Source organism: Copadichromis virginalis, linkage group LG22 (genome assembly GCF_057382275.1).
Source record: "Copadichromis virginalis isolate Kocher_CV1m ecotype Utaka linkage group LG22, C_Virginalis_male_GT1.1, whole genome shotgun sequence".
Taxonomy (NCBI): domain Eukaryota; kingdom Metazoa; phylum Chordata; class Actinopteri; order Cichliformes; family Cichlidae; genus Copadichromis; species Copadichromis virginalis.
The window spans coordinates 21,354,527-21,375,681 of NC_140638.1; the positions used below are offsets into that span (position 1 = coordinate 21,354,527).

Genomic DNA, 21,155 nt, shown 5'->3' on the forward strand with positions numbered 1-21,155 from the left:
ATGCTGGGGTATAGCAGAGAGGATTCGCCATGTGTGATTCGCTCCACATGGCCAACGCTTCGTAGTTGTGCCAAACAGCCCGAAAGACGACAAAACAAATGGCGTGGCTGCACTCATTTCGCCCAAAGATACCCCCTCGACGTGACCAAGAACAAATGGGGCCTGCTGTTGGACTTTGAGTTGTGGATCAGAGAGGGCATGGCTCCACTCCACTCAGAAGATGGATGCCGTCATGGAGAGTAGTAGCCTACGTGTCATTCCCACAATGCGTGAGGGCCCAAGGAGTTTCACAGGACCTTTCCCCACTCAAAATACGTACAACTGAATGCGCTCTATATGCAATTTGACAATATGGTGTCAAAAAAAAATCATTTATGAGTGGCCCCACCCCCTTTTCCATCCGTTGTGTCGCCAATATAGCGCACTTAGCACAGCCGTGCGCACAAGCCCTCGCAATATCAGCGTCTCCCTGCTATGGGCGTGCGTGCGCGCACCGCCGTTTTTACTATTCCTCATTTGACCAATGAGAGTCGAGGCTGTGCAGAGAAAGGCACACGAATGTGATTCTAGTAAAGATACACTAGTTTCTCACGGAATCCCTTTACGCACAAAGCTCGCCAGGTTTTTTCCCAACACCAATCCACTCTTCCCCTCCTTTTTTTCTTCACTCCCCTTTGCTGTCCCCACCCCAGACTCCCGTGCAATTTTCCCCAATCCCAAACACTTAATTGAGCAATTGGGATTCCTCACGTGTGGGCTGATTTGTAGTTTGAACACGTGGCTCATTCAAAAAAGCCGGAATAGCTGAGGATTTTTTTCTCTCCCCCCTTCTTCTTCTTCTTCTTATTCTAGGTTCTAGACTTAGAGGCGGGCGCCAGCCTTACCGTGTGTGACATTCTCTGTCTCTTTGCCAAGGGGTTTGGAGGAAGACACAAAGTAGTTTCTCCTCCTTTTCACCCAGCCCGCCATCGTTCGGAGACACGAGATTAATAATTGAGCATTTATTTATTGCGCGATAGAGACAGAGGGGCGAGGGAGCGCAAACGCACCGTGAGGCTGCCAGTTTAAATCTATCTGTGGCTTGAACGACCGGGAAGCACGCTACAGCCACTCCGTAGTAGTAAAGGCGATTTAGGCTACTCCAAACACTGCACATCCGCGAGAGCAAATAACTATCTCTCCCTCAGCGTAAAGATTGTCCCTTTCGGCGCAGAACATGAATAAGCTATACATTGGCAACGTAAGCGCAGAGGCGAGCGAGGAGGACTTCGAAACTATCTTTGAGCAGTGGAAGATTCCGCACAGTGGTCCATTTCTTGTCAAAACTGGCTATGCGTTTGTGGATTGCCCGGACGAGAAGGCAGCAATGAAGGCCATCGATGTTCTTTCAGGTGAGACAATCTGGGGCAAAAAGGTGCTATTAGGAAATTATCCCAAACTGCTGCAATTGTGTGAAGATTGCTTTACTTCTGGTGTTGGTGGTGGGGGGTACCCTATGAGAAACGCATGTAGTCCTGTAGGGTGGGGGTGTATCCAAGCGTTTCTTTCTCTCACACAACCTTTACTTGGCCTTTTGACACCGTGGGGCTCACACAAATGGCTTCCCCCAGGTTTGAGTGAAATTCTGCCCTTGTAATTTGACTGAGTGTGGCTTGGTAAAATGCTAGAGTAAACTGCTCAGTGTGAGCAATGCGCGTTATGTCCGTTCAGGGCAGCGAGCGGGGGTTGTGGAAGCCGTGAAGTGAACCCTTGAGCTCTATCACACAGCCCGAGCTTGGCACGATTGAAGAGTAATGTGTCGTCGCTTTCACCAGTTTCTACTGGAACTTTCACTCTTCTCCAGGTTTCAAAATACAGGCCTTCTCCAACAGCCTCCACTCGCTATACTGTGAAGCCATTTCGTCCATGCTGACACACCAGGTGGTTTAATTGTGTTGGCCTACATTTGGCCAACACAAACTCAGGCAGGCAATCCACATTTAGCTTTTTTTTTTGTACACTAATCACTCCAACCCTTCACGGCTTGTTGTCTAATTTCAAGTTAAGCGTGCACCTACAGAACACGTAACAGCTGAGCTAAACTCGTTCACTATTTTTACGAATAGTGCTAATGTCAGGCTCATTTGTCCTCGTGCTACCAGTGGCTCGCACACTTTGAACAATTTGTGCTCCTATGCGAGAAATATCCAGCTCGCAGTCATGCTTATGTATGCTTCTCTGGATTTTTAGTAGTAAACATTAACCCCTGTTTTCTTTTTTTGGGGGGTGGTTGTTTACTCAGCAGTATGGAGGCCTACACGAGATGTCATGTGGTTAATGAAATTAACGTAGCTGTATTTTGCTAATTTAAATTTCTCTTTTCTTTTTAAGGTAAAGTTGAACTTCACGGAAAAGTTCTCGAAGTGGAGCACTCGGTCCCTAAACGTCAAAGGTACGTGGGTTTTTATTAAATAGTGCTTGGTTAAACTCGTAGAAGCCCCACATATATTTTTAAATTGTAGTCACCCTCTCTTCCTCGTCACACTCTCTTTTTTTTTTTTTTTTTACTTTGACCTCGTGTGTGTCTGTGCGAGTGTGTTTTAATAATGCTGCATGTGTGTTTGTTGCCAAGCTTTACATATTTATTTTAGTTAAAATACGTACGCCCATCAGGCCCCCCCCCCCCCCTCTTTCTTTTTTCCCTGAATGCTTTTTGGGGTCAAATAAAAGGGGCGTATGGCGCTCTGTTCCTTCCTCTCGCCATGACTGAGGGGGTGCTCCAAAAACCGTCGTGCATTTGAGTTAAACCACCTCATGGTTGTCTTCTCCTCGCTTGCTCCATTCCCTCGTGTGTATGTGTTTAGTGTATATGTGCAGTTCTTGGCGATATTAAAGCACAAAGCTCAGGGCGAGTACCAAAGTGTGCAGGCTGAAATGTGTGCTGAGTGAGTGCAGGCTGGATTTGAGGCGTACAGGCCTTGTGAAGTCGTCCATTTGAGAATGATCTGCCCGTCATTCTCCCTTGTTTGCCCTACGCTTCCGCCCTCCTCAGCACATTGTGCTGCTGTTGCATGAGATGGACTCCAAACGCGAGTGGAATGGGAGGTTTGGGACCCAAGTCACGAAAACCCTATGGTTTCAGAGTTAGACGCCCGTAACCACACTGGGCGGTACGGTGTATGATTTCCAAAGGTGCACAATATATTTTTTTTGTGTGGTTCTCGGAATATGTGCAGTGGACTTAAAAATAAGGGCCATTTTTGACATGGTGTGTGTATTTTTATATTATTTGGTGGCGATGCTGTTTGGTGAAAAATTAGCATTTTCCTGAATTAAATTGCTTTTGGTTGATGATAGTTGCGGCAATTTCTGACTAGTATTGCAGGTTTGCATTGTTTGCTCTCAACGTTTAACTGATCTGCTCTTATGTAAAGAAATGGGTCACACTTGAAATTACAAATTCCTGCTGAAACACGTTGGCATTAAAAAAAAAACTGCTCCCCGTGACTTGTATTTATTTAAAGCGTTTTGGATATAAAATGGAGCAAACGCAGAATTCGCGAGACCTTTACATGAAATGTATTTTCCACGTGGACATCACAGAAGCATTTCCCGGTGGGCTGTTGGTCTAAATTGTAGCTTGGTTAAATAAACCAGGTGTACTTAAATGAGAATTTGCGTCAGATCTTCAGACGTCCCCTCTAAACGCTGTGGTGATTGTGTTTTTGTGCACACCGAGTCGAGTTTGCGCCACATTTCAGAAAGGTAAAAAAACGTGCCCGCCCTTTGCTACATGGAACACAGTCAATGGGAACAGTATTCTGAGTATACGCTACACACACGCGCATACACACCAAACACACACACGGACACTGGGGCCCCTCTTTGCACTCCAGCTTGAAAATATGAACTGGGGGGGGGGGGCTTGGCCAATCACCTTTGAACCTATTAAGGGGGAAGTGCTAGAGCAGACGAGGATCAAGGGTGGGGTGGCTATAGTTTGGAGTTCATACAGATTCCACTGAATACGATGACATGGTTTGTGGGGATGTGGTATTTTTATAGTTTCAAGCGAACCAGGTTAGAGCCCAATTACATTAAAAAAAATAATAATAATTTTGTGCGTATTCTCATGCCTCTATCACGCGTGTGACCAAAGGGGCACCAAAATTATGATCTATGCATTTGGTGTAACATTGGGTTTGTCTTAAGGAGTCTTAAAAAATGGGCTGTAGGCATTAACAGTATAACGCAACGTAATTATTTAATTGGAAACTCATTTTCTGCACATACACGGCGCTTTTGGTTATTTAACTTTGAGTTAATTTATGAACGTTTGCTTTTTACGTTGCGTGACCTTTTCCTAAAAAAAAAAAATGTGTTAAAGTCTTTTGAAGCAAAAAAAATCCGCCATTTTAAAGATAACATTCACTTATTCTCGCCAATATCTCCTTTATACGATTGTTCTGTGGAAAGCCTGTAATTTTTCTTCAGCTTAAAAATTCAGTTGTGTAAAGCTCTGACCTAGTTTCATATTTTCATGTATTTGTGTAGGTAGACATAAAAAAAACCCAAAAAACAACTAATAAATAAATGGTTTTAAAAATCTCCTATGATGCAATTGCACCACAGGTAAACCCAAATTGAGGTGATGTATAGGGTTGAATTCTACTCGCTACTTGGATATTTTTATTTTTTATTTTTTTCCAACAACGTAAAAAAATGCAACTTGCCCATTCCCACGTGCACATATGTGCACATGTACTGGAAGAAAGAAAATGGCATGGTTGTAAGGGGGTGGGTATGTGTATTTGAGAGGAAGACTGACATCAAACACGCATGTTTAAATGTACACAACTTCCTTTAAACTCAGTTCTTTAGTAACATTTTAGTACTGGTGATTTTGTTTCTAAAGCTGGGTTTAAATTGTAAATTAAATTGAGACAGTACTCAAACTTCTCATGGTTGCTTATAGAAATCACTCCTAGTGTAAGAATTCTCGGTCACAGGGTCAGCGTGGGGCCCCACCTGCACCCCCCCCCTCCAAAAAAAAAAGAAAAAGATGAGTTGGGGTGCCAGAGAATTATGAATGTGGCCCCTTGTTTTACTTGGACTGCAGGCAAATGCTAACTCTCCCTCAGTCTAGACTCAAATCAGACTGGCATTGCACTTATAGCTTGTTCTTAAACCTGTTCTGTAAGATCTGGAGGTAAAGACATCGGTGCATAATGGCTTTTCGCATATGGCAAGCTCTAACTGTTCAACTCTGGAACTGCCAAGAATTTCAATATATCCAAATGCATTAATGTAGTTTATTGGGTTCATGGTTTGCATGCACGTAAGGCCTGTGAGGGCAGTGGAAACCAGACTGTGTGGAGTTCAGTCATTCAGAACCTCTGCCTTCTGAATAAGCAGTGGCTGTGGATGGGCGTTGAGCACAGACCTCGTGTGTTTCTCTCTGTCAACAATGGTGTTGACGTACAGTGCTTCATTATGGGGGCGGGATGAGTGAGGAAAAGAAATGGAGATGACTACAGGTATCATGTAGCATTATTCTGCTCAACTTATGAACGCTGTTGTAGTATACATTTGCATGCTTGTGTATACGTGTCTATTGAAACCACCTGTATGCACGGTCTCCCATCAGGAGGCCACAGGTCTCAGCTGGGCTCCAAGAATGGGGACGAATGTGTAGAATGTTGGTCCGTTTGAAAGTAAATAAGGTGCTCGGCCTCCTCCTGGCCATCACATGACGAGCCAACCCTAGTCACTCTTGGCCCTCCCTCCTTTCCTCCCCCTCCCACTTTTAACCCTGCTCTACATGTTCCTGTCAGTGGACTTGTCTGTGTCCATGGCAACGGGGCCCCACCCCCACGGGGCAGAGAGGGCCCTTGTTACCCTTGCTTGAAACTGGGCTATCCCCCCCCCCCCCCCATACCACACAGCCTCACACACACCCACCCCTCCCCAAATCAAAGACTGGGACTGGGGAATGTATACCACCCACACCCCCCCACCCCACCACATACCCTGGCTGACTTCTTGTGTGTGTGGGTGGGTGGGTATAGGTTAATCCAACTGGAAGTGCTTTGTGCATTTGCACATTTCGCATGGCGTTCCCACCGCAATGCAGAGCATACCAAATGTGTGGGGAGATGCTGCAAGATCAGCCAGGAATGGCACAGTGGGCCGGAAAGGGCTGAAATTCCTGGTGGGAGTTATTTGGGAAGTTTTCTTTACAATTTGCCCATTTAGAGTTAAGTAGTTTCTTTAATGCGTGGTACTAAATATATTGTACCCCTATAAGTGTGACTGTAGTCCTAGTGGCTAAGTTGAGTAATTTCAGCTTTATGGCCCTTATTGCAGCGGTCTCCAACCTTTTTTGCGCCACAGACCGGTTTATGCCCGACAATATTTTTCACGGACCGGCCTTTAATGTGTCGCGGATAAATACAACAAAATAAAACTGGTACCGAAAAAAAGATTTATTCATAACACACGTGAAAAGACCCAGGAAATCCGAGTTAATGATCAAAATGATAACAAAATAACGCTGAAAACCGATTAAAAACCCTGAAAACCATACATTTCACACCTGAGCCTCAACTCTCGCGGCCCGGTACCAAACGACTCACGTACCGGTCCGAGGCCCGGGGGTTGGGGACCGCTGCCTTATTGTACACATGCAGTACAATTTTTAGTGTGCGCACATTCATGTATGGAAAGTTTCAAATTTGTGTAGTGAATCTTGATCTTAAAAATTAAGTTCACTGTGTAAAAGGGGGGTTCATCAATGCTGCATGTTGAAAGGTGCCATCTTGTGCAAACTACCACACTGTTAATGGTCTTTTTAGAAGAAAAGAAAAAATAAATCTGCCCTGTACATGTAGATCCAGAGGCGCTCGGGGACATTTGAGAGAAAAGGGGGTGAAAATATGTAGTGAAATTCTAGACTTTACACAAGGGGCAAAAATGTGCACGTAACGCTAAACTGACTGCACGGAACTGTGTGTGTGTGTGTGTGTGTGTGTATATAATGTGCGACGTGCATGTAAAGGCGATGTGGAACTGGTCTGGGGTCAAGGTTTCATTCCACGTCGTGTGTGTGTGTGCGCACATGCCTCAGCTCCAAGCCATATGTACGCCTTTTCTTTAGGTGTGTGTGTCAACAGGCAGTGGACTTTGGAGTGGCTTGTACTTTTCTCACGTTTTTACACAACATGCAGACAGACCCTTATGAAACTTAGAGTAACTGATTCAGAAGGCCTACTGTCTGCATGACCTCCACACATAACCACTACACTTATGCAGCTGTAAACATAATGAAAGTGGGAGCCATAAGCAATAATTCTGTCTCAATTATTCCTTCCTATGCAACAATGCAAAACTCAACTGTTTGTCTTCACTTGCGTCTTCTGCATGCACACTCTGAGCAAGTGCCTTTTTTTTTTTTTTTTTTTTTTTTTTTTTTTTGAGTCTTCCTATGTAGTGTGATGTAAGAAGAGATGAGGGGGGGAACAACTCAAAAAAACCCAATGGGTCTGAGACTTGAAGTTGTTAAAATCTCATGATTCTGTACTATAGGATGCATGCTAGAGTCAGGTTGCGTAGATGTGTTTTCTTCCCCCCCCCCCAGCTTTCTTCGTGATGCATCTTACTACTACCACCATCTGTTGGATTTACTTTTTCCCCCCCTGTTGTCCCCTTCTTCCCCTTGTCACTCTTTGCTCTCTGTAACACAGCTGGTAATTTGGGAGAAGGGCGTGGTGTATGTGATTGTGTGCGTGTGTTACATTAATTTGAATTTTGGGAAACTCGAAACTAAACTACCCCACTTTTTTTTTTTTTTTTTTTTTCTCTCCTTTCTATTTCATGCAGGCTGTTTCAGTACACCTGAGTTTAGAGTGGAATTAAAGACCTGTCAGTGTCCATCTTACTGAGAAATAAGTCCTTTGTTTGTTTGTTTTTTAAAAACCCCCAAAACAAAACACAAACCTCTTCTGTATTATCCTTGGTATTGTCACTTATTAACTAGCTGTTGCTTTCTCTTCCATCTTTTGTCCCATCTACCTTCACTTTCTTTATCCATTCACCCCTCACCCTCTTTCCCTCTTGTTCTCTCTCCAGGAGCTGTAAGCTGCAGATCAGGAACATCCCGCCTCACATGCAGTGGGAGGTGAGTGCTAACAGGCTGCTAACCGCTTCCAGGGCGGGGCACCATGGGGCAGCCCAACTGGGCTCTCGTTTAGTGGCCTCTGGAGTTACCTTGCCTCCTTTTGGGTTTCAATTGAGCATGCACTTGATGATTAGTTTGACTTTGGCTGCTGTAGCTTAGTGCAACATACTGACCGGTATCGGTGGGTAAGGAGGGTGGGGGACTCTTACTAATGTCACTAGGCAGTTGACAGTCGGGATTAGAGATTTTAATTTGTTTTTATTAAATTTTCACTACCTTTGAGTGTTGTGGTGTTTTGGCTTTTTAGGGAAAAAAAAGATTTAATGAGGGTAGACTCTCCAGATGATACTGACGGGCTCAGGCAGGAGTATGTTTGTAGCACTGGATCTACATGCGTTTGCTGCTCGCAGAGACTTGTAAAACAAAAAAGCTGCATGCTGATGTTTTTAAATGGGGAAACGTGAGTTGATTGTTTTGCCATGGTGTCCTTCACCACTGATCACATGGGCTTGTTTGTGTGTGTGTGATGAGGCTTTCACTTTCAATGTGTGTTCTTGCACAAAAAAGTGGAAATGAATTAAAAATAAATCAGTGTCTGAAGGGTTGTGAAAGATTCATGCAACCCAGGGGTTGGCCTGGCTTTAAGTCCTCCTTTAGTGTATGGCAGTGCATTATTTTTTTCCTTTAAATTGTCATTTTACTTGTTTGATACTTGTGAATTTTTCTTTGTCTAAAACATACAATGCATGTGGGTATTGGTAGTTTTATTATTTGCTACAGGTATCAGTACCTGACATTGAGAAAGGTGGCAAAATAAAATCAGCCCTTGCTCAATTGTATGCAGACCACTGCAACAGACACATCTGTAATGCTTTTGTCAGGTTTGTGAGATGGTTAGCGGTGCAAGCTCACATGGAAGTGAGGTGGATCTTAATTTGCTGGACACATTTTACGCAATGCACAATTTGAGGCTTATTACGCTGTTGCATTAAACTGTAAAAAAAAAACCCCTGTATTTTAAGCATTGTCTGAAATAACAGTTCAAGACTTAGTGTTTGCTATTCAGCTCCAAAATGACAGCTGCTACATAAAGTAGTATTTAACAGGGTGTATTATTTGACTTGATTTTTGAGTTTCATAGTGTACCTTGATATATTAGACACCCCCCTTCCAAAAAAACCCCAAACAAATTTTCTCTTCTGTAAATTCTTCAGAAAACTGATTTTTAAATTTTACAAAATTGTTCTCAGATGTATAAGTTCATGAGGTTAAGAAGTGAGTATTCTGACGGGTTTAAACTAAGCTGACGTAATTAATTTGCACAAAAGCTACACGTGAAATGGGGGGTGGGATGAATACCAATAGAAATGTTGAGCTTTGACATGGTCAGGACTTCAAGGCCGTTGCCCGATTAGTAGGGGAAAGAAATGGTCTGTTGAGCAACAGTATGTGTGTGTGTCATGCGTAGCACCTTTTTTTTCTTTTTTTTTCTTTTTTGTTTCTCCCCCCCCTGCATTTAAAAAAACAAAACACAAACTGGTGTCTGCTCCACGTTCTTACACACTAATCTGTTGGGCACACCTAAAAAAATTTTTATGTGAGCTTAAATTGCAAATTTTTGAACTTTGGCAGTGATTTTTTTTTTTTAAAGCTTTAAAATGTTGCAATTTATCTAAAGTCAAAATTACGCACTTGCATGTGGAATGTGGCAGCTTTAACACGGCTTTACGTGACTCCCTCCCCCCAGCTACATCACCTCCACTGCAGAGGTTTAGCTGTCTTGGTGTGTGCTTGCACCGCAATTTATATATTTAAAAAAAAAAAAAAAGGAATAATAAAAAATCTGCTTTGTCAAGACCATGGAAGCCAAACAAGAGAATTCTCATGTTCAATTGCACAATTGTTCCACACTGTTCTGAACTACAAGAGTGTAAAGGTTAATGCATGACTTTAGATTTCAGCCTGCTTCAGTCAGTATGATCAAATGGCTATGGACACGCTCAGGGTTTTGTGTTTTGTGTAAGTAATGGTGGGCTCGCTTTGCCTACGCATGTTCCTAAACTCCAGCTCCAGATACACCCATGTATGTATGTATGTACCTATGTAGCGAGGCAGCTTTCTCTAAAGGTGACATGGAGATTCCTCTCCCCTCAAAAGCGAGGGGGGAGGTGATTTAGAAGAATGGAGGAACTGAATAGAAAGAGGTCTTTTGATGCAAAGGCCTTGTTTGTATCTTATCAGGTAGATAAGACAAACGGGTCATATTTTGTGTGTGTAAAAACCTTCCAGCTAGAGAATGGTGGCGAGAGTAGCAGCGTGTTCACGAGCTGTAGTGAGTGGGTGGGCCTGGACGGTTTCCCCTTCCCTTCCATGTGCGCTGATTCACAGAATGTGTAGCATGAACTCGCACCCCTCCCCCAGCTGCTGCTGTTTCCTGCTGGAATGTACCCCACCCTTTCCTGAATGGCCTGGATTCCCATTGGCCAGACTCTGTAGATGGACAGGCAGAGTAGCCAGCCAGCAGCCAGTAACTCCTAGCTTCAGGGAACTCGTATCGGTGCTGGAGCAGCCAATGATGGAGAGTGGAGATGGCAGAGAGGCGGGAGGCAGTCTGGTTGGTAGGGTTGGGGTGCGAGGTGGGACAGGCGGGGATGCGGTCCTGTTGGCTAGAAAGTGGGGTTGAGCTCCTGAGGGTGTGGCCATGGGTTCAAGCATGGTGGAGGTCTTAGCTCAGATGGGAGCCGGCTCGCTCCCCCCTCCTCCTCTCGCTCACATTTGATCACATCTGTGAAACGAAGTCCCGTGGTCTTGGTGGGGTTTTCTGTTATGTGCATATGCTAAGGTTTCTCCCAACACGCCTCTTCTATGTGTGGATTCAACATGCTGATGATCTTAATCTGGTGCATTTGCCACTATTCAAATAAATCCCACAAACAAGTCCTTCATTATGCAATTTATGCTTTTGTCCGCCTTTTACAGCGTTTCTAAGATTTTCTATTTAAAATGTTTTATTTAAAAAAAAAAACAATTAAAAATAAAGAATGAAAGGCACCAGCTTCCCACAGGGAGTGTCATAATTTGAGTTGACAAGCTTTTACAAGAAGCAGCGAATTTATCAGTGTAACTCATCTTTGAACTTGGGTCCAGAATTGGTGGAGTATGTCCTGGCAGTGGGCTAGGCCTGTTCTTCTGGATGATCTTCTGTTCACCAGTGGGTTCAGATCAAATCCTTTAGACACAATGTACTCATTTTTTATTTATTCATTTTATTTAATTTTTTTCTTCCCTCTCCCCTCAGGTTTTGGATGGTATGCTTGCTCAGTATGGTGCAGTACAGAGCTGTGAACAAGGTAAATATGCTGTTGATTAAGCCTAGTGTTACAAGACACACCCTGCACTGAAATCAGTTTTTCCAAATCCTTCCTTACTGTACAATTGTTTTCAAGTAAATGCTTTATTAGCTTCCTAATGAAATTTTAGAGTAACCCAGGTTGGTCAACTTTCACCGTCATTGTTGGATGTGTGCTGACTTTGTGTATTCTCACAGTAAACACTGATACAGAGACTGCAGTTGTCAATGTTCGGTATGCTACCAAGGACCAGGCGAGGCTGTGAGTACGCACACAGTGTTCACGTCATTAACCTCTATCTCATCTGTCTTGATGCCTCTGACATGAATCTGCTCAAGCTCCCCCCCCCCCTTTTTTTTTTTCTCCTCCCCCCCCCACATTGTGTTCGACACCACATCAAGTTCCTCTGTCAAGTGTTCTTACAGTGCACCTGATTTCCTCCTTCCAACACCCAGTCTAGTTTAATTTGACATGCAATGATAACTGGGGCTGTGTGTGTGTGTGTGTGTTGGAGATGGAGGGGGTTAAATTGGCCATCTGGTGCCCCCTGGTGTACATGTATCATACTACTCTGCAAGAGTGGTTGGAAGAGTCTCTTGGAATAATTGATCAGTTCATTAAAAATCTAAATCCTTGAGACTGAGGAGTGAGTGCTGACAGGATGACTGTAAGGTGGCGTTTGGCCAGATCCCCAGTACCTGCTGGGAATGTTGAGTTTGGACCTTGTTCTTAAGACACAAATAATTTACATTAAAACCTCTTTGTTTAAATGTCCCTACCTGCTTTTTGGTTTCTTCAATTAATGAAGAGTCAAACTTGAAGCTTTGTGTAGTTTTTTTTACTCCATGTCTGCAAGCCTTTTGCTCTTAAATTAAACGTTCGGTGGTAGCAATCGAGAGGTTAACATGCCAACATCTTTAATTCTTTTCAGGGCAATGGAGAAGCTGAATGGATCTATGATGGAGAACTATACCTTGAAAGTGTCCTACATCCCTGATGAGACGGCGGCACCAGAGGGTCCTCCAGCAGGGGGCCGGAGAGGCTTTAATGCCCGCGGACCCCCTCGGTCTGGCTCTCCGGGTTTGGGCGCCCGGCCTAAAGTGCAGTCAGACATCCCGCTACGCATGCTGGTTCCCACGCAGTTTGTAGGGGCGATCATTGGCAAGGAGGGCGCGACTATCCGCAACATCACCAAACAGACCCACTCAAAGTACGTACACGGAGGTCAGGAATTATACTCGGCATCGCACGTCAGCGGTGTCCTCCTTTCCTTTTCTGCACTGCTGGCCGTTGAGCAGCGATATGATGAGCGCCTTTTCTTTGTGTCAGGATTGACATCCACAGAAAAGAGAATGCAGGTGCTGCAGAGAAACCCATCACTATTCACTCAACCCCTGAAGGCTGTTCGAACGCTTGCAAAACCATCATGGACATCATGCAGAAGGAAGCCCTTGACACAAAGTTGTGAGTTTATAACAAAATAAGTAAATGTGTACCTTAGTTCAGTTTTGTCACCTATTAACCTTTGGCTGAATCTACTGTTACACTGAACTAAAATGAGGGTATAACTGCAAACTGTGATGCTGTTATTTATAATTTTATAAATAAATCACTTTGACAAATCGTATCAAAGCTGCTTCATAAAAACAGCTTTCCACGCCCCTATAATGGCTCCCATTTTTAACTTCTTACGAGTTCAGACGTCATATCTTGGCTTTGCTTAAAAATATATCAGCCCTGTCTGTTTGCAGCATGTAGGAAAAGTAATAGAACTGATTGTATCAGATTTTGTTTTTCATTTGACTTCGCAACCTCTTTTTCCCACAGTACTGAGGAGATCCCACTAAAGATCCTTGCACACAACAGCTTTGTGGGAAGATTAATAGGTAAAGAAGGACGCAACCTGAAGAAAATTGAGCAGGAAACGGGGACCAAGATCACAATCTCACCGTAAGTTGCAAAGAGTTCATTGAAACTCTACCTATTGACAGTTTGCAGTCTGTGAGGTTGGTTTATAAAATTATACCACACTTAGAACAATAAGTTCTAATGCACCTCCAACCTTTATTCTGTCCAGTCTTCAGGACCTAACCCTGTACAACCCAGAACGGACCATCACAGTAAAGGGCTCCATTGAGGCATGTGCAAAAGCTGAGGAGGAAGTGATGAAGAAGATCAGGGAATCCTATGAGAGTGACATGGCTGCTATGAACGTAAGCAATTTAAAAAAAAAAAATTAAAATTTGAATGAATCACTTTTTCAAAGGGGAAATCTGAAGTAACTTTGTTCCAGTAAATATAAATGTGACCGGTTTCTTTAAAAGTGACGTAGATGGTCTGTTAATGTTCTTGGCTTTCAAGTACACTGGCCAGACATGGCCATTAAACAGGCCCTGGGTGGGGGAGGTGGGGATTTTCTGGCAGGTCTTGGAGTCACCAGGATACTTTCTATGATTAGGGTTTACATAAAATCAAGAAATCAGATAACAAATTAATCTGCCAAGGAACTGGAACAGTGACGTTTACATGTACGGGAGTGATCTGAAACTACCATGGTGTAATGGCACTCTTTCATCCTCAGTTTTCTTGTAAAGATACGTGTACATTTTTAGTGTTTTATTATTTATGTATTAAGTCTTCAATACAAAAGACACTTCCACATGTCAGGTATTGTGAAATCAGTAGAAAGGAATACTTTTATTTTTTTTATTTTATTTTTTGCTACTCCTGTGGGTGAAGAGGAAATTTTTCTTAGTTTCCTAGCAGAGCTCACTAACCCCCAATGTGTCTGTGGAAATCATAACAGCTCCAGGAAATTCCCTTGAAGGCTAAGGAAAGGTGCATCACTGCTTCCTTTTAGCATGGGATCAGCTGGACCTCCCTTCTTCTGAAAGGAAGAGGAGGAAATCCCATCTCACGATTCAAACGTTACACATTTAAACCATTCATGAAAAACAAACTGTCAACGTAACTGGGAAGAGGTGCAGGTCATGTAAATGTAAACTAATGGGTCATGGCAATCAAATGGGAAAACGCACTTGATATTTTGAGCCTTCGCCAGCAGGTTTTAAACCACAGGTGATTCTTACACTGCTGTGATTTTCTTTTTTTTTTTTGTTTTGTTTTTTAAATCTGCGTGTAAAGTTGCCTTCTATGATCTCATTAATTATACATTTATTCCAGTTAAGCTCTGTACATGAAGACTGAGCTATATCAAAATAATACCAATAAGTGAAGTCAATCTTTTAGCACACTTAAACTGATTTTCTTTTTTCCCCCCCTTCATATCTTTCCTTGGCCTTTATTTATATATTTTCCATCAAAATTGGGGAGGGGGAAACCCCATAAAATTGTGGCGAGGGACTGTACCATTAGTCTTCCTTCTTAGCTGTTGAAACTGAGTTTACAAGGAATGTGAAAAAAGCTGGAGAAGCTGCACTGTGCGGTTGTTTACCAAGTGGACAATGCCTCATTTGAGATTTTCTGACTGTCCTAGAAAATATGCTTCAGGCTCACAATTTGATTCATTTTGCTTGTCCAGGGTTTGCAAAAGTCCCAGCTGAAGTCGAGCTGTTTTTTGCTTCGGGAGTTGATGTTTAATTCAGAAAATTGTCGGTTTTTTTTTTTTTTTTTTTTTAAAGTTTTCTTTACCTAAAGTGGTGCATGTGCAGACACGAATATGATTTGATGGCAGCTGTTGTTGGAAGTCTTTACTTGTCCACTTCAGTAGTAGAAATTCTGTGATGTAGCGTGGTTAATTGTCCAGTGCATCTTTCAGCTCAGCTAGTGAGTGGGCGTGAAGTGTGCTGCCTCCAGGCTGCAAGCAGCATTTCCAGTAGTGCAGGCATATCTAAAGGAGACAGTTTCCTGCTGTGAGAAATTAAACTTAAAGCTTGAGGGGTTTTTTTTGTTTTTGTTTTTTCTTTCCTGGGGGGGGTGTGTATTTTCCCTTTGTCCAGAGATCATGTGTGATAGCAGTGTTGGTTAGATAATCCATGTGGTGGTGATGTGAATTGCTAACAGAGCTGTCCTTTCTTTGCAGCTCCAATCCAACTTGATTCCAGGCTTGAATCTGAATGCTTTAGGTTTGTTCCCCACTACAGCAACAGGCATGGGTCCCTCCATGTCCAATATCACACCTCCCGGAGCCCATAGTGGATGCTCATCATTTGGAGTAAGTGAGACACTCTTGCAGATATGTGCTTACTGCATACACTACATTACACAAATCCAGGGCAGCCCATGTTTAATTGTTACGCTTGGTGTGCTGGTTCCTTGGGTCAGGTTGGTGAAATCTGTTAGAGTAGAGACTTTGTCTTTAGCCACTCGGTATCATGTTTGTTTGGTTTTTTTCCCCCTTTAGTGCAGTCCTTATGGGGGTGAAGGGCCATTTTGGGCTCCTATGCTGTCAGCGAGTAGCCAGTCCCTTGCTGTAAGTTGCCCATCCCCAAAGTGCTTTGCACGGCTTGTGGCTGCTTGCTGTGGGGTTTTGTTTTGAGTTTATTTATTTTTATTTATTTTTTTAGGGGGGTTGCATCCACTTTGTCCTCTTGTGACATTTAGGCAGCTCCTAGTGTGTTTGTGAAGTGAATAGGGAGGCTGTCTTTCTCTGATCAGTTTCAGGAGATTGTTTCTGCTAAATGACATTTGAGTTGTCAGGGAAGGTGAAGGTTTGAACGGCAAGTTCATCCTCTGAATCAACAGCCCTTCTCCACATTTTGTAGCCTGCCAAAGCAACTTGTTAGTGTGCCCTCAGCTGGCACATGGACTGGAAAATTGGACTCGCTCCAAAACCAACAAGTACTACTTCTTCTGTTTTTTTTTTTTTTTTTTTTTTTTTTTTTTTTTGTTTGGGGGGGGAGACAGTGCAACCACCTCCCTTTCAGATCTTGAGTCAGCCGCACTAGAGACTGGTGATTTCCTGGTCCAGTTTGCATTAAGGCTCCATAGTGTAATAGCTTATTTAAACATTACTGTCCACTTGAGATTTTTATTTTTTTTCCTTAATAACAAGTTCCATCTAACGGTAAACCTTTGCATTAAGCCAACTCGGACTATAGCTTCTGTAAACAGAATCGGTGTGCAACTGTTTGCCAAATGTTTTAACACCAATCTGAGCATGCAGCATGTTCCCAAAAACACCCAACGATTTTGGGAACATGCTGATCAGTAATGAGTAGGAACCCCACTGGACAATAACGGTAGCATCTGCGTTTACTGCTGCGGGGGCAAACATGCCTCTTCTGATCAACCAGTGATTTCAAGCAGAGGGTGTAAGCGCCGATGACACTTAATGAGTTTAACAGCTTCCACAAGATCGACTGTTGGCATTTGCGCGTTGGTGTTTGAAAGTTGAGCAAATGTTCTGGGGGGGGAGGTCTGTGCGTGCGATCTTCTCCTAGTCGCAGTAGTACTAAGCTGTTTATATCCAGCAGGGACACCCAGAATCGGAGACTGTTCACCTGTTCATTCCTGCACTTGCAGTGGGCGCCATCATTGGAAAACAGGGTCAACACATCAAACAACTGTCACACTTTGCCGGAGCCTCAATCAAGGTGAGTGATTGACAGGAGGGTAGAGACTCTGAATGTCAATGATAACATTTTGATGCTTGCCGTCTTCCCGTTTTCATTTGATGGGAACTGGAGCATAAGTGAAGTTTCTTTTTCTTAATGACCTCTTTCAGATCGCCCCTGCAGAAGGAATGGATGCGAAGCAGAGGATGGTCATCATTGTCGGACCACCAGAGGCTCAGTTTAAGGTGTTGCACGTTCACAGCCAAATAAATGCATTAAACTCTCATGCTAAGATTAAAAATTAAGATGTCACTTTATTTAATCATAGCGGAAGTTTGCATTTATCTTGATTTTATTTATTCGCGTGTTAGTGGAGCAGAAGTATTTCTGAAAGAAGTTTTTACCTAATTCGGTAGGATTAACCTGTGCTTGAACACATCTGACTGCAGGCTCAGTGTCGAATCTTTGGCAAGTTAAAAGAAGAGAATTTCTTTGGACCTAAGGAAGAGGTGAAGCTGGAGGCGCATATCAAGGTTCCCGCCTTTGCTGCTGGACGAGTTATTGGGAAGGGCGGGAAAACGGTAATCTAGATTCTTTCATGCCCGAATTATATTCAGTTTATATTTTTGCCCCCAATAAATGTTTTGAGTTAGTTTTGATCTGTGTGTGCAGGTAAACGAACTGCAGAACTTGACCTGTGCAGAAGTGGTGGTGCCCCGGGACCAGACGCCTGATGAGAACGACCAGGTTATAGTCAAGATCAGCGGACACTTCTTTGCATGCCAGGTGAGTTGCATAAAAGAAAAGTGCTCTGGGCATGTTTTTCTGACACTGAATAAACTGCTATATATTCTTTGCCTTTCACTGTAGCCATACAGTTAATTTCCATTTATAACAAGAACAACGTTATGCACGCTGAGATGCTTCCAAAATTGATTTAAAAAAAAAAAAACAACTAAATTTGGCTAACATTTTGCACAGGAGGTCAGCATTCTCAGGGCAGATTGCGTGGCATCCTTGTACACTTCATTTTATGCTTTGCTCGGCAGTTTTAGCTTAACACTTGTTCCTCTTGTCACCTAGCTGGCCCAGAGGAAGATTCAGGAGATCCTAGCCCAGGTGAGGAGGCAGCAGCAGCAGCAACAGCAGCAGCAGCTTAAGCCTGCATCTGGACCCCAACCTCCAATGCCACGCAGGAAATAAACATCCAGCGGACCTGGAGGAATCTTGCAAGAAGACTCGACAGAAGGACAGATGCAGCAGAGTCCAGGAAGGGGAGAAGACGATGACGGCAGTGGGTCCTAATGCTCATCTCAGGGGTTAAAGGTTGTTGGAGCCCAACCAAACATCCTCCCCTCGTCTTACTTGGGACTGCGTAGCTGATTTAAGAAAAAAAAAGAAAGACCCTGCGCCTCTAAAAGTTCCACCCACTCCGCCTCTCTGCATCTCTGCGAGAATGTACTCCTGAGGGCTCCCACCGTCGTCACCTGCCCTCACAAGTGCGCACCCCTCAACCGCTCTACTCATCCCCAAAGGATGTGTTTAAACTTGTATTTTTTTGTTTTCTTTTTACACTAGAAACGCAAAGAAATAAGGACCCCCGCCCCCTCCTATCACCGCCTTGGTGTTGTACTTTAAACATGACAAGATGTTTTGGTTGACTTCAGATTTAGCGAACACCTGGTCTACATATATATTTTTTTTCTTGATGTTTAATTGGTTGGTGAAGCTTTCTTATGAGTTTTCTCTGGAATGGAAAAAGGCATTGCTATCAAGGTCCTGTTTGGACCACCTGAAAGATTTATTTGGGGAGGGGGCGTGGGGAGGGGGGTTGGCTCAGATTGTGTGGGTCATGTTTAAGGGGGGGGTTGTTTTAGGACAGGACCCCTGAAAGGGTGAATTATATGGGGCGTCCTGCCCTTGTGATAAGTGGCATTTTATAAATTGGGATGCATTTTACAGATAGACCTATAAACAAAAAAGAATTATATTAAAAATATATATATATTTAGAGTTGAGGGCAGCGCCACGACTGACACAGGGAAATGGTGCCGAACTGCTGCTGCCCAGGAAAACCAATTAAATATGCATTTTTACTTAACTACCTCAGGATCTAGTACCTCAGAAGAGAAAAGATATTATATATATGAAAAAAAATTGTTCCTTTTTTTTATTTTGCTTTGTGGTGTTTTGTATACTTTATAAAGCTGATAGTCTTTGAACATTTTTATTTTTTTAAGAAAATTTAAAATTTTGGTCAGCTGCCAACTGACCTTGCCTTCAACTCTGGTGCTTTAGGTGGCATTGTACATGTGTATGTGTGACTTAAGATGACCCTGTACATAAAGTCTGTTTGTACATAGCAGCCCCGGAGCAAGAGTTGGCGCCCCCTCAGCTGGCGGCTGACAGAAGTATAGAGAAAATCGCCTCAGTTTTTCCCCTGAGGGTCCACCATCTTCAGAAAGAAGTGCAAAACAACTACGACATGCAAATAATGCCAACCGTACATGACTGCAGCAATGCAATTTTTCTTTTTAAATTTTTTTTTTGGGGGGGGATTACCATAGTTAATGATAATGGTACTTTAATTTGTCAAAATTTCCTTTCACCTTCCTATTTGAGGGCTGTGGTCAGGGTGCTGCAGAGAATACTGTAATGGGGTCCTTCCTGTAGCTGCCCTCAAGTCAGCAGAGCATGTGTTTGTGGTCTGTTCTGTTCCCAGGCCTCCTGCCACCTTTGTTGGCGAGTGTCTTAGCGAGGTCAAAGCCCCCACTAGGTTTAATTTCATATAGAGCGAGCTTTGTCATTTCAGAGTGGCCCTTGTAGCAAGGCCATCAAGTCGATGTCGTTAACTGCCTGGTGAGGGTAGGGGGAGTCACACTGATAGATGCAAACGTAACTTTTTTTTTTTTTTTTAAGTTTCAAGGAAAATGATTTAAACAAAAGGATGTCTCTGTAACCCGCAAATGTACTTGATGTTTCATTTAGTTATGCTTACAGGGAATAACGAGCCAGGATAGGCGCACAGACCATACTGGGTGAACCCTGACTGGCGTTTATTTTAGGGAAAAAAAGGAAAGGAATCCAAAAACATAAAGATGCAGTTATTTTTTTTTTTCCATGCCGAATGTAAATATGTTGATTGTGGTAAAAGTGCTTGAGTGTATCCATGCTTCCACAGTAGAACGCCGTCTACCTCAGCTGAGGGGGCGGGGGGTTGTTGTGGCACTAGGCACCCAGCCCTGCCCCCACTGAGCGCCAGCGCGCACTGATACCTCAGTCCCCCAAACACTTTCTATTTGGGCGCGCCTTCCTAACACCGTGCTTAACTGAGGGGCACAAGTGATACTTTAAAAAAAAAAAAAAAGTCCCTAACTTCTCCCATCTCCCTGCCAACCCACCCTTCCCACAACTTCCCCCTTCCTCCAGTTTATTTTTGATCTACCTCTTTAGAAATGTATTTGAAGTAGAGGCATTCTTCTATTTGTCAGAATTTAACCCTTCTCCACACCTCTACGCTCCCCTCCCCCAGATAAGATTAAAAACTAAGATCATGAACTCTTTAGAATTGAGAAGAATCAAGTGATCAATTTTTTTTCCCAGTGTTTATAAATATATACATGTCTTGACTTTAATTGAAATCCTCGAAACAATAGTTATTTCCTTCTGCTCTCTATTTTTGGTGGTGTGGCTTCCATGTGAACTTTTGCTTGAATTTTTCTTTTTGCATTCAGTAGCTAAAACAAGACAATACAGTTGTTTTTTTGATAAAGGGCCTGCCTATTGTTTCTGATTTGTAAGACTTCAAGATAGATAAAAGTCCTGTATTTTTTTTTTTCTTTTCTTTTCTTCCCCTTTTGTCTTTCTCAGATGTTACACTCGCTGATTCGGTAGCTGTTTTGTTCTGTTAGCATTTCTTGGCTGTGTAATGTGGAACATCCTCCTTGGTATGGGACAGATGAGGGACCGGGCCTGAGTTTTTGTAAAAGTGATCAAACTTCAGCTTGATATTCTCTCCTCTGCAACAATGCTTGTGCCCCTTCACCTCCCCCTCACACACAGCTCCACTTGTCAAATGCCTCTAAATAAAGAAAAACAAAATGGAGAAAAACATTTGACACAAATGCATTTTCT

General features: G+C 43.1%; 1 protein-coding gene across 2 annotated transcripts; it reads left to right on the forward strand.

The window, feature by feature from the left end:
• Positions 1-793: 793 nt before the first annotated feature.
• Positions 794-21,134, forward strand: igf2bp3 (insulin-like growth factor 2 mRNA binding protein 3). 2 transcript variants are annotated; one of them, XM_085445728.1, is made up of 15 exons: positions 794-1,391; positions 2,371-2,431; positions 8,107-8,155; positions 11,454-11,505; positions 11,703-11,766; positions 12,437-12,715; positions 12,835-12,969; positions 13,333-13,455; positions 13,583-13,718; positions 15,548-15,679; positions 16,938-17,060; positions 17,192-17,266; positions 17,471-17,602; positions 17,694-17,807; positions 18,105-21,134. In XM_085445728.1, the coding sequence occupies exons 1-15, from the start codon at positions 1,217-1,219 to the stop codon at positions 18,222-18,224; spliced, it is 1,770 nt and encodes a 589-aa protein (XP_085301854.1). In that variant the 5' UTR covers positions 794-1,216; the 3' UTR covers positions 18,225-21,134. The 2 variants fall into 2 exon arrangements, with proteins under 2 accessions (XP_085301854.1, XP_085301855.1); XM_085445729.1 differs by having other exon boundaries at positions 16,941-17,060.
• Positions 21,135-21,155: the final 21 nt, after the last annotated feature.

Coding starts and splice junctions, on each gene's coding strand:
- igf2bp3 (XM_085445728.1), top strand. CDS start 1,217: ATGAATAAGCTATACATTGGCAACGTAAGCGCAGAGGCGAGCGAGGAG. Junction 11,767..12,436: donor ACCAAGGACCAGGCGAGGCT/GTGAGTACGCAC, acceptor AATTCTTTTCAG/GGCAATGGAGAAGCTGAATG. Junction 13,456..13,582: donor ACCAAGATCACAATCTCACC/GTAAGTTGCAAA, acceptor TATTCTGTCCAG/TCTTCAGGACCTAACCCTGT.